The sequence below is a fragment of the Neovison vison genome, chromosome 5, assembly GCF_020171115.1.
Source record: "Neovison vison isolate M4711 chromosome 5, ASM_NN_V1, whole genome shotgun sequence".
NCBI lineage: Eukaryota > Metazoa > Chordata > Mammalia > Carnivora > Mustelidae > Neogale > Neogale vison.
In genome coordinates this window covers 59,889,977-59,902,790 of record NC_058095.1, presented here as the reverse complement: position 1 = coordinate 59,902,790, position 12,814 = coordinate 59,889,977, and the positions used below count along the sequence as shown (strand labels likewise).

At 44.5% G+C, this 12,814-nt stretch overlaps 1 protein-coding gene across 1 annotated transcript in view; it reads right to left on the bottom strand.

Moving 5' to 3' along the window:
* DNAH9 (dynein axonemal heavy chain 9) overlaps window positions 1–12,814 on the bottom strand; it is a 334,218-nt gene that overhangs the window by 129,988 nt on the left and 191,416 nt on the right. Inside the window, exons 42-44 of the mRNA XM_044249120.1 lie at window positions 12,496–12,657; window positions 8,739–8,935; window positions 13–175 (exon numbers count right to left, since the gene is read on the bottom strand). Coding sequence (XP_044105055.1) covers window positions 13–175; window positions 8,739–8,935; window positions 12,496–12,657 — 522 coding nt within the window. The remainder of the gene's footprint in view (window positions 1–12; window positions 176–8,738; window positions 8,936–12,495; window positions 12,658–12,814) is intronic.

The following is a 12,814-nucleotide window of genomic DNA, read 5'->3' as shown; positions in this document are numbered from 1 at the left end:
GCTGGATCTCACCTTGAAGTCTGGGATCTGGTACCCTCTCCGCAGCGTGATCTGGAATACTTCCATGGAGCTGATGAACGCTGCGAGCCTCGTCAGACTCTGCTTGCCGCTCCCACCCACGCCCACCAGCAGCGCATTTCCCCGGGGGGACTCAAGGATGCGGTTGATGTGGCAGCTGCGGGGAAAGAGCAGAGGCACGTGGCCTGGATCAGACTCTCCTCTGTGCCGAGCCCGTCCCATGGTCTGAGGGAGCAGTGCTGGAAATGTAAGTTACATTGTCCCCAAACCAGGCCTTGCTTTCTTGCCCAAATGGATGGAGGTCACTCCTGCTTTCTGCTTTAAGCCAAAGCCTCTGGTGAACCAGTGGCAGTGGAGAACGAGCTCGTGGCAGCTGGAAAGGACTGGAGGGGACCCAGACTCCCCTCCCCACCCAGCTGAGCCCGAGTTTGCCATATCTCCCACAGCACTTGGCCTCACCTACTTGTGCTTCTAGGCAAGAGGAGGGGGCAGGAAAAGGAGAAGAGTAGGGGAAAAAAAATGCCAAGGGAGGCTAAAGGACAAGCAGGAACAGAACTGTCTGTTCCACTAGAGAGAGAAGAAGTGAAATTAAAGTCAGCAGAATAACAGGGAGCCCTGGACATTGATGCCTTTGTAATGACTGTGGATTCTTGGTGTCAGCCTACAGGGCGCCCACTTGCTTGGCTTCTGGATTCTTCCCCTTTAAGCTCTACTTCCCTGTTTCAGTACCCATATTCCCTCCCAGCAGTGATGAAAGGTTCCCAAGTCCTGGGCTTAGACAACATCCTGCAGAGGACCCTCTTCCTCCTGACTCACTAACCCTTCCTCAAATGCTACTTTTCTTCCACCTGTCCATGACCCTCCTCCACGTTCTTCCTTCCCCTTAGCGCTATGTATAAATGTTACATAAGGTACCTACATTCTTTATTTTAAAAAACTCCTATTCCCTTTCTTTCCTCCTCACCTTAAAACCAACAGCTACTCATTATACAAAATGCCTGAAATACAGAAAAATTAAAATTCTACACTAAATAGCAGTAGACACCACTGACATTAACTACACACCCTTCTGGACGTTTTTCTAGAATATGTGTGTTTGTAGGTATATACTTATGGGTACATACACTTACTGCATCTGAAACCCAAGATGTTTCTATCTATTTCAAATCTATCTATTTCTATCTATTTCAAAATCAGGTTCACATTGTATATTAAACAGCGTTTTGAAGCTACGTTTCCATTTAGTCATAGTGTGTGAATAATTTTCTACACCACTGAGTAATCGCTAAGCCATGCTTTTAATGGTGAACCACAGAATAAATTCCTAGTCTGCAACAGCCTACTATGGGATAGTTACGTTGTTTCCAATGTTTTCCAGTCATAAATACTGTTACGTAAGTATTTTTCATTTCTATCTCTCATCATGTCCTCAGGATAGATCCCTAAAAGACAAATCATCAAGTCAAACAGTAAGACAATTTTTATGGCTTTTGATACATCCCGAAAAGCTGCTTCCCAGAACGGTGGTACCAATTTGTCATCTTCTTGGGTAGAACTGATCCAAAGGTGAATGTTATTTTTGAAGGGTGAGAATATGTTAGATTATGTGAGTTTCATTAGCATGCGTCATGTTAGAAAACTTGGGAAATGGATAGAAGGAGGATGAGACCACAGCTGCTAGTGACCTTGGACTTGACCAAGCATGGAGAACAAGAGCTCAGGGGGAATCTGACCAAACAGAGTGTACATCTGAAATTAAACAGTGTAGGCTACAGTCCTGTGTCCCCATCTTACATTAAGGGTATCACAATGACAGATATCATATTCACATTATGTAAGGGTCATCAGGAGTGGAACCATTGAAGTGCGGCTAAGCCCAATTTGGAGGAAGGGCTGGAAATGGAGGGGTGGGGGAGCTTTGATGAATGGGACGTGACCCATCAACGAAACGGGAGCATGGATGAGGTTACTGGGCTCCTGTGGGCCTTCTGTGGCTCGAGTTTTCTTGCTACTGCACATTTCTGGCATATACTGGTGACTGGGTCATAATCAGCGTCAACAAACTAGATGTTTGTGGGTCCTCATTGACTCCTCTCCCCTGTGTTTGCCGAGTGTGTTTGCTACTGAGAGGGAAACCCCAGCAGGAAGGCAGGTAAGCCAACAAGGCCCACCTACCAGCAGGTGGGAAGAGTCTGGCCCCCATTCTTGTTGATACTGGGTCTTACGTAGATGTCTTCAAATCTTTGCCAATTGAATGGTTGACACTATGATTTAAATTTTATTCCTTTGATATCTAGGAAATTAAATATTTTTCTTATTAATTATTACATTTTGTTTTGTGAGCTTCCTTTTTCAGGTCCATGGTCCTCTTCTTTTTTTTTTTTTTTTCTAAGTTTTATTTATTAAAGTAATCTCTACATTCCATGTGGGCTTGAACTCACAACCCTGAGATCAAGAATTGCATGATTCTCTGACTGAGCCAGCCAGGTGCCCCAACTGCCCACTTCTTAACTGAAGAGTTCCAGATCTGTAAGGCCCCTTTAGGTATGTTCTGAAACACACTGCCCATTTGTCACTTTTTACCTTTTCGTTTTACTTGGCTTTTGGATATGCAGATAATTTTAGCTTTCTGGATTTAAAACCCAGAAATTGTAAGTCACTAAGTTTTTGTGGTGAAAATTAATTCCCCCTAGTATTTAAGACTTATTTATTGACCTACATTTAGTTCTTTTATGATTTTACTTTTCCCCTTTATCATTTTTTTGTGGTATTTCTACTCTTTCTTTTTTGTATCAGATAGATTTATAATTCTCTGGGCCCCTTATTAAATCCTAGTTTTGAGGCATCAAAAGAGCGTGCATACTCAGCTTGCTTTCTCTACAGTCCTCGCACATGTGAAGGTGTTCGATGAATTTTGGTTAAACTGAAACACAACACAGGCCTTACAGTCAGCATCATGTCTGGGGGACGCATGCAATCCCACATCATGTGAGGGGCTCATGTTTGCATTAGAGGGTGCCTGACTCCAGGGATAAGAGAAACCGAGCTGCTAAGACATCCAGGCCCTCTCTTTGGAGAAGTCCCCCTGGGCTCTCTGGGCCGCCCCCAACCCCACTATTCTGGAAGGCCTGAATTCAGCTTAGCATGGTCTCTGCTGTTTGCCATCTGATGGGAAATGCATCGTTAGTCCCGAAGTTTCCAGAGAAGAATGGTTCAGTCTGCAACTGTCAGCATTAGACTCCAGCTGGGGATCCATTAACAACCTCTGACGAGGGCAAAGGACTCTGCATTCAAATTACAACGTTTAAAAAAAAGGAAGATGAATATTCTGAAGGGCTCCTGGGTGAGAAAACCAGCGCAGTCTAAGTTAAGCCTGTTACTGAATTTCTGTGAGATTAAAAACAAAAGCTGAAGATGCTCCACAGCACAGCTGGAGGGAGCGGGCTTACTAAGGCTACACACGCACACACACATGCGCACACGCATACATGCATGCACACATATGCATGCAGACACACACATGCACACGTCTGCACACATGCACATGCATACATACACATATGCACGCACACATGTCTGCACACACATGTGCACTCACATGCATGTGCACAGACAGCACACATGCACACACATGCATTCAGACACACGTGCATGCACACACATGCACACATGTCTGCACACACATGCACACTCACATGCATGTGCACAGACAGCACGCATGCACATGCATACATGCACACACCCACATATGCATGCCGACACACACATATGCACGCACACACACGCACACACGTATGCACACAATGTGCACTCACATGCATGTGCACAGGCAGCATACATGCACATGCATACATGCATGCACACATGCCCTAGAGAATAGATATGGTACAGAAAGGAAGGGGCACAAGACAAGTCCATTTTTTTCATTAAGTGATGCTAAGAGAAAGGAAAAGAAGCAGAACAACCTCTGTGGGAGCCAATAAACCCAGAAAGAGATAAAGATTATGCCAAAAGCAGTGGAAAAGACGTGGTGTGAGGCTTTAAGGAAATGCAGACCCAGAATCTGCTGAAACAGTGAAGAAAGTCAGTGGGAGAGCACCATGGTGCCATTAAGGGCACAACAAAGAAAAAGCCTAGCATCTACGGACTGCTTGTTAAGCACAAAGCACTGGCCTCATGCAGCAATAACCCAAAGACGTGGACATTCTCACTACTCTCACTTCCCAGAGGAGGACACTGAGGCTCGGGGAAGTTCAGTGTCCTCTGCTGAACACAACAGCCAATGAGTGGCAAAACCAGGGTTTGAATGTGGCTGTGGCTCTGGCTCTAGAACCTGTGTCTGTAACTCATGGCACGGTGCTCTGTGGGTTCAGCATAAAGGCAGCAGGAAGAATTAGCAGCAGAGCTTGGGAAAGGCATCGGGGAATCAGACTGAGAGACTGATAAGCGCTCAAGTCGTGAGAACAAAAAACCAGATGATCACATCAAAATGAGAATAAGCCTCATCGCACCCATGACCAGATGCCCTTGCTCTGGCCCCTCCACCAACCCTGTGGGTTCCTGGGAAGCGCCAGAGCCTTTGTCCTGCTCTGCCTCGCCCTGCTCCCCGCCTTGGGTCTCAGAAGTCAGGACCTTCCTGGAGAAAGCCCGAACCCCTCTGCCTCAGGCACCGTGTGGAGTGAGGTGAGGCCATGAGTCTTCTGTCACTCTTGGGTTATTTGTGTCTCTCACTGTTGGCTGCGGTCCATTTTCTGGCACAAGGGGTTGCTTCTGCTCTCTGTGGCCAGTAGAGACAGCAGAGGGCCGAGGAGCCCCATGGATGGGAGGGCAGGGCAAAGACCATGTTGTGGGACATTGATATTTTTAAACAAATGGACATGAAATTATACGTCCAAATATACTTTAATCTTGAGAACTGCCTCCCTTGAAGTAGTTCATTATTCCAGGTATTTTGCCATTGCTAACTGGAAACCATCTTCACAGCTTGTTAAGGAGCGTCAGGAGAAAAGCTAGTTTTCCCATCCTTATTTCTTCTTAAGAACATTATGAGTCAGTTTGATCACCCATGTTGGGCACCACATTGACCAAATCACTTGCTCTTCTCCCAAATTAAATTTACCCTGAAAGGACAGAGATTTATCTCAATTCCAAGACTGCGACACAGGCTCTGATAGTTATTCAAGTGGAGAGGAAAATGCTCGCTTAAGTGTCCCGAGGTTTATGAATGGATGTCCCAAAACCCTGGTCCTGGCCATCGACTACACAGCAGACAGCATCCAAGGTTTTGGGGATTCAGCTGTGAGCAAGACCAAGTCTATGCATAAGGAACTCACACTGGATCGGGAGAGACAGAAACACAGATGAGGAAGCACCAGAGTGTGATGATGGAGAGCAAATCCACTGGAGACAGTGTGCCAGTGTAAGCCTTGGCCTCTCTGTTTCTGGGGTGTATGGTGCTAGGTGGTTTCTCCCACATCTTTGGATTATAGCCTTCTTGTGTGTAATATACAGGGATAAGTTCAGACCTTACTTCTTCAGGGTTTTTGTGACAAATGAAGTGATGTAAGCAAAGCTCTATGCACCAGGCCTGCGGTGAGTTCCATTTTCAGGGTAGCTGCTACATATCACACCAAGTTCTCCCTTTCCAGAGAGGTCTTCCTGACCTCCCTCTTTAAAATTGCAGTCAACACCCTCCCCACCCTCCACCAGCACTCTAAATCCTCCTTCCTTCTGTTTTTCCTCTCCATCCTTTACCCTAAATGAGATGCTAAGAATGATTGTTGAGTACCTGCTATGTTCCAGACACTGTCCTAGGTATTGGAGATCTGGTGGTGAATACAAAAAAGATCCTTGCACTCATAGTATGCTAATCCAAAGATATGTGTTGGGTGGATGGATAGATGGATGGATGGATGGTTGGATGGATGGGTCAGTGGGTGGATGGATGGGTGGATGGATGGATGGGTGATGGGTGGATGGATGGATATAAACAAACAGATTAATCATGACAAATGCAGCAGGGAAGTCAAGGTATGTGAGCTGAGGTCCCAGCAGCGACAACTGACTTTAGCAAGAGGGGGCTCTGTGGTGACTGGATAAGAGCTTCTTTGTTCCATTGCTAAGAAAAGGATCCAGAAGAGAATGAGAAGTGAGAAAGTATAGACAATCATTTTGATGAGTTTTGTTGTGAACAGGAGCAAAAAAAAAAAGAAAAGAAAAGAAAAGAAAAAGGCCATAGGGGATGGAAGGAGATATAAGAGTGAAGGAATAGTTTATTATTGTTGATAATGATAATGTGACATGTTTATAAGTAGGTGTGTATGATCCAACAATTACTGAATTAATGATGATGGCACAAGATGGGGCAAGGGAGGAGGAGGGGCAGGAGGGAGGCAGGAGACAAAAAGAATAATTTAATTTCATAAAGACATCAAGTCACTTAGAAGATGCTAAAAGGTGGGATCCAGGATGTGCATGGAGGGATTGGCCTTAGGTAGGAACAGGGATGGTTCATTTACTAAAATATCAGAGAAGTCATAATTTGTGGGTGGGATGCAGGTGGGCTGTTAGATTTGATGGTGGGGGAAATGACAGAATTCTCTTCTGGTTGCTTTCATTACATCAGTGAAGGAAGAGATGTGCTCATTAACTGGGAACAGAGAGAGGGGAGGGATGCTAGAAGCTTGAGAAGAGGAGAAAAATGTGGGATGCAATCACCACAGGTAGACCAAGAGAGCAAACTGCCCAGGCTAGTGGAGGTAGTGAAGGTGGGCTTCCAGCAAGGTCAAGGGCCCATGTGAAAAGTATGGCTGAAATTCTGAAACACATGAAGCCCCAAGGGGGGTGATTTTTTCTGCAACAATCATCAGATGCTTGGAGGCAGGTGCAGAATAAGACAGTGAGGTTTAACTAGAATGGGGTTTTGTCACATGGACACAATGGCAGGGAAGTGAGGGGGGCTAGCACCAGGATGATGGGGCTCATGGTGGCTGAGGACAGTAAAGACATGGTAGCCAGAAGGGGAAAGGAGTTTGATGTGATGTGATGTCTTGAAGAAGTTGAAGAACAGCAGGGTTATTTTTATTTGGGACAACATGAAAGGACCCTGCAGTGAGAGAAGTGAGACGGAGAAAGACAAATACTGTATGACCTAACTTATAGGTGTAATCCAAAAGAAAAAAGAAAACAAAAAACCACAAAGCCACACAATAAACAAACACATAGAAAGAGAAGAGATCAGATCTGTGGTTGCCAGAGGTGGGGGAGATGGGGATGAGAAATTAGGGGAAGATGGTCAAAAGGTTAACAAATCCCAGATGTAAGATAAATGAGTTCTGGGGAGGTGAAGTGTAACACGATGAGCAGAGTCAATAATGCCATATCTTGTATTTGCAAGCTGCTGAGAGAACAGATCTTAAAAGTCCTCATCACAAGGAAACCAAACTGCAACTTGTGAATGACTGTTAATCTTATTGTGGTAATCCTTTTGTGTTACACACGTAGGTCAGACCATGATGTTGTACACCTTTAATTAATGCAATGTTAGATGCCAATTATACCTCAATACGACTGGGTCAAGAAAGAATTCCCTGGAACAAAAACTAGAGCAGGTGAGTGGAAGGGTAGGAGGCCCAGTTCGGAGGGTGGGCTGTTGGAAATGGAGACTGTGGAGATAGGCTCATCACTGATGACAGAAGTTCTGGGGTGGGAACATGTGAGTGAGTGGCTGAGGGGGGATGGAAGAGAAGACCATTGGAGCGAAGGACGCCAAGGAGCAAAAAGACCAGGTTCTATGCAGAGGCCAGCCAGCCATGAAGAACGATGAGGTCGAGGAAGGAAGTTGACCCAAGCACCCGGGTCTTTGGCAAATGTTGGGGAGGGACTAGATGTCAGCAGATGGCTGTAACAAGGCGAGGGAGTAAGTATGAAAGTCTGGGTGTTTGTGCTTTTGAACAACTGGGGTTTTGAAGAACTGGGAAGAAATGATTTCAATGGGCCACTGGAATGAGATGGGAGAGGAGGGCTTTTAGCTCTCTCTAGGGTGTGGGGTACATGGAATGGGGAGAAAAAAGAGCTCTGCTCAACCCAGGGGTGAGTGGGGTTTTACTCAGAATCATCAATGAGTGGACATTCAGAGAAGTTGAAGTGGTTTTGCTGCTGAGGTCCACAGGTACCGGGGGACAGGGTGGCAAGATTTTGGAAGGTGGGATGTGATGCAGTTGGGGGAGTGTAAAGAGAAGTAGAGGGACAGCATTTGGTGGGAGAGGAGAGACTTGGTGACTACTCTCAGTGATTCCACTAAAGCCACAACATTCACAAGGGTATTTTTGAAATGTATGAGCATTTAAACAAAAATCTTCCATCTCATTATTTTAAAGTTGGTCCTCAGACTTGTATGGTGTAGGGACATGGGTCCTGAGCTGTTCTGGTGTCTCTTATCATCTCAAAATTTCCCTTGGTGGCACTGTGGACATGCCTAGGGATTGCAAATGACAGACAAGGAAACAGATCCAGTGCTGTGTGCGTTCAGTACCCTGCCTTCCCCTAGGGCCAATGGCAGATGCTACCATGGCTGCTCTACTGGCCGCCATCTCGACCCCCATGGCAGAAGCATGACTGTTTTCCTGGTTTGATCAAGGTGTCCTCAAATGCCTAAATGGGACGTCCAGTGTTGGGAAGAAGAGACAACCGAGGAAAGGCAGGAACAGAAGCACACTTACACATGGCGCATGGCGTCCTCAAAGAGAACCAGGTCCATCACTGTGTTGACTTCATTGTGGTTCTCCAGGGCTTCTGCTAGAGTCTGGGTCAGAAGTTCCCATGATTGTACAGGCATGTACTTGGGCTCACCGATACCATTGGCAAAATGGCAATACATGTTCAGGCCTCGGGTCTGTTCCACAGTCTCATCGATATCCTGGTGGTGGAACACAGGCATAAGGACCCCCTTTACTGACTCAATTCTGGTTCCATAGGGTGAAGACCGCTCATTTGCTTTTTCTCTCTGGACACTTCCTGCAAATTAAGTATCTGTGCTGCTTCCCCTACTTCCTTTCTCCTGAGCAGCTCTTATAAAAGAGACATTTAACATTCATTTGCCAGCTCCGTGAAGTCACGGGTGGTGTTTATTACTCCCTGTGGGCTGAGGACAGGATATGGAAGGTGGAGGTACACTTCCCATAGGCCCAGTAAGAGCCCATGTCTGGGCAGAGGAGTGGGTGGGGACACGTGGCTAGAATTCCCTAAGCAATCTTTCACCACTGCTGGGTGAAGGGGTCCATGCCCCACTGTGCTTATCTCTCCCACATCTATTCCCAACAGGTCTTGCTTCCCACTCCAAGGCAGCAGCATAAAACCTTTCCTCTTTCCTGAGAGACAGCACACTGGAGGCTGCAAGCCCCAACTTCACAGGCTCAGCCCAGAGAACTCGGTTTCTACAAAAATGCACATGAGCCATCCTTAGGTGATCGGTTTCTCTACAAGGATCCTGATAATCTGGAAATGTTCACAGGAAAGCCCCCGATGCAGGAAGTTTTCATAAAGATATGAGCTGACGGCGTGTTAATTCTTGCCCACAAGGCAGACCTTACTATATTTAATAAAAACCTAGTATGACTCAATTAAAAGACAGCGGGTCTGTGTCTCTTTACCACCAAGGTACCCTGCAAGTATCAGAGAGGCAACTAATCATTTTCTTAATTTAGAGAGGAACTACTTACTTATCAAAACTCAAATCCTAGAGCTTTCAAAAGGAAGAAAGGTGGTAGGGGAAGTAAGTCCAAGATAGAACATGCTTTCTAGTACCTAAGTAGGAATTTATACAAGTACGAGCAACTCTCTCCACCTGCCACTCTTTTCTTACAAAGTTCTGACTGGAAGAGGCACCTGGGAAAGAGGGAAGCTGCATGTTCTTCACTGGCAGGATATTACCCCGGGGAATGAGTCACTGCTGTAGGGTTAGCTTTGTAGCTCAAGGGATAAAATTCGTCACATCTAATGGGGGTGCATGGGGAGAGGATGAGAGTCTCATCTACAGGGAAGCCAGGACTCCTGCCTGGTTTATAAGAAGGAAATGGGAAGAGTTAAATATGAAAGAGTTATTATACTTTGAAGGTGATGTCAGGGCTATGGAAAGCCTTCCAACTATTGTGGCTTTGCTACACAGGAACCGTAGACGTCCAGACACCTGGGTAGGATTTAATGCAAGGCAAGAGAGCCATTCTTGCTTGCTGGAGAAGGCACATGGGGAAGTGACGTGGGAACCCATTTACCCAGTCTGAAAACGGGCTAATATACCGGGAATTGGTTCTGTCAGAAGTCAATCTACATGAATGATGTAGCAGAGGAATGACCCAAGTACTCTGCAAAGGCTGGTTTACAAAGACTCTTTGATGAACAAAACAATGGGTTTCTGATGTTATGATCAGAGCCAGGCTATTCAGGAGGGAGAGAGAAAATCAACCTGCCTGGTGATTCAAAGACTTCTTAATAGTGACACCATGCCCCACAAGGGCCACTTCTGAGAGAACCTTAAGATTTTATTGGTAGAAACAGGACTGTATCACTTCCTTGGTGGAAACTTGGCAACTTTTCTTTAATACCGCTGACAAGATTTGATGCAGCCAAAAGTATCTCCAGCTGGTATTTCAAATGTTAGTGGGGAAAGCCAATGGCAGTATTAATTATATCCAGGTCTATGATCAAAAGAATGTGTTCTTAGGATACAGACCCACATAGGAACCTCTGTCTCAAAGGCTGAATGTTGATACTCGAAAGGGCTAGCTCAGAGCAATGGAAGAAGATAGTCAAAGCTCGCTTGCAGAGGGAACAATGAATACACGATTTGGCAAATCCTACGATGCTCAGAGGGGCATCTGAGATGTGAGTACTGAATATTGGGGCATAGCAAAATTATAAGTGGGGGAATTTCAGGGTGTTTGTACTAGTAAGGAGCCAACAGAGAGAAGTTACTTCACAAGCTGTCTAAAGGGCGGCTGGGTGGAACAGCTGGTTGGGCATCTGGCTCTTGGTTTAGGTTCAGGTCATGATCTCAAGGTCCTGAGATCGAGTCCCACATAGGGCTCTGGGCTCAGTGCAGAGTCTGCTTGAGATATTCTCTCTCTCTCTCTCTCTCTCTCTCCCTCCACTGCTCTTGCTTGTGTGCACACACTCTTTCTGTCCCTGAAATAAATAAATCTTTAAGAAAAAATGATGTCCTATCATGTAGGTTGGGATGGACTATATCTTCAGAGGTAGACCCAGGATGGTATCAGGGAAAAATCTGGTGCTAGACTTAACCAGGTGAGCTTTGGGACATGGTACATTTAAATACAAGTTTTGATTATTTCTAAGTTCAAGAGAGGACAAGAAGTATATGTGGAAAATATGGAGATGTGGTCAACATTTAGAAGGCTCAGGGTGAGTTGTGGGATAATTTTGAGACTAGAAGTGTAATATGATCTTGGGCTGTGTTAATGTATGCTTCCCAAGACAAAGTCTATGGAGTAGTCATTCTGCAAACTATTAATAGGTTTTATGAAGGGAAAAGAGTTTCAGGGTCTCATACATTTGGGAAATGATAAATGAATCAGGATTATTCAAGAATTTTAGGGCTTTAATGTACTGAAAGCATTGTAAATTTCTAAGAGGGATAGAATACGAAGTATTTCTCAATTTATCATGGAGATCTTCTTTCCAAAGAGTATATTGTAGTACAACTAGTTAGGAGAATAATTTTGGGAAACAGTAACAAAATTATAGTTAATCAGAGGGAATGATGATTTTGCTCTAGATCAGAGCAGTTGTGTTGTGTGATGAAAGTCAGACACCATGATTTTGGAGGGGGACCTCATGGAAAATTAATCAAGATGATGGCAAATTTCTCCATGTCAGAAGCCATGTCAGAAGTGGCTTAAAAGAACACAGGCTGTTTGGTCTGGGGGAGAGAAGATCCAGGAAGGACAAGACAAATGATCTTAAAATATTAGAAAAGTTTTTCATGTAGACCTACAATTAGTGGACAGGGAAATAAATTTTAGATCATTATTAGAAACACATTCCAGCCTTTAAAGTTATCATAAAGGTTCCAAATTTCAAAATTGTTCCAAATTTCTGGTCATCAGTGGCTCCCTTGGCAAAGATGGCTCCCTTGGCAAAGATGAAACTGGCCATTTTCAAGGACGTTGGAGCATCCACTGGGAATACCAATCCAGAAAATGCTATTGAGAGGAATCAGTATAAGATGCAAGCATTGGATCAGATGATCCCCACAGACCTTTTCAAAACTGACATTCTAGGATTTATTTGTGCATTTTGTTGTCCTAGCATTTTTCACCTCAGCAAAACAATGACAGATTTCTTTCTCTATCTAATCTCTGATTTTGCCTCCAATTTATGAGCTGGATATTATCATTTGGTTGATTATCTGCATAATTATTATTTTTCAAATGTAAAATTATTTTGCAGGGCAATACTCACATCAAAAATTTTCTTGACCACTTCTGTCTGGATTTTATCGAAAAGATCAAAGTCCTTTTCTTCTACCATCTTATCCCGATAAACCCGATTTGATTCGTGCAGATAGAGCTTTATGAGGTCCTGTGTGGATTTTATACATTCTACTGAGGAGAAGAGAATGCCCTTTAAAGAGAATAGAGAAAAATATCATGTGAACAATAATTTAAAACTGCAATAGCTATAATTTATTGAACCAGTTATGTGACAGGTACTGTACTGGAAGTTTTGCCAGATAATAATCATTCAACCACCATGATGATTCTACAAAATAATTTTTACT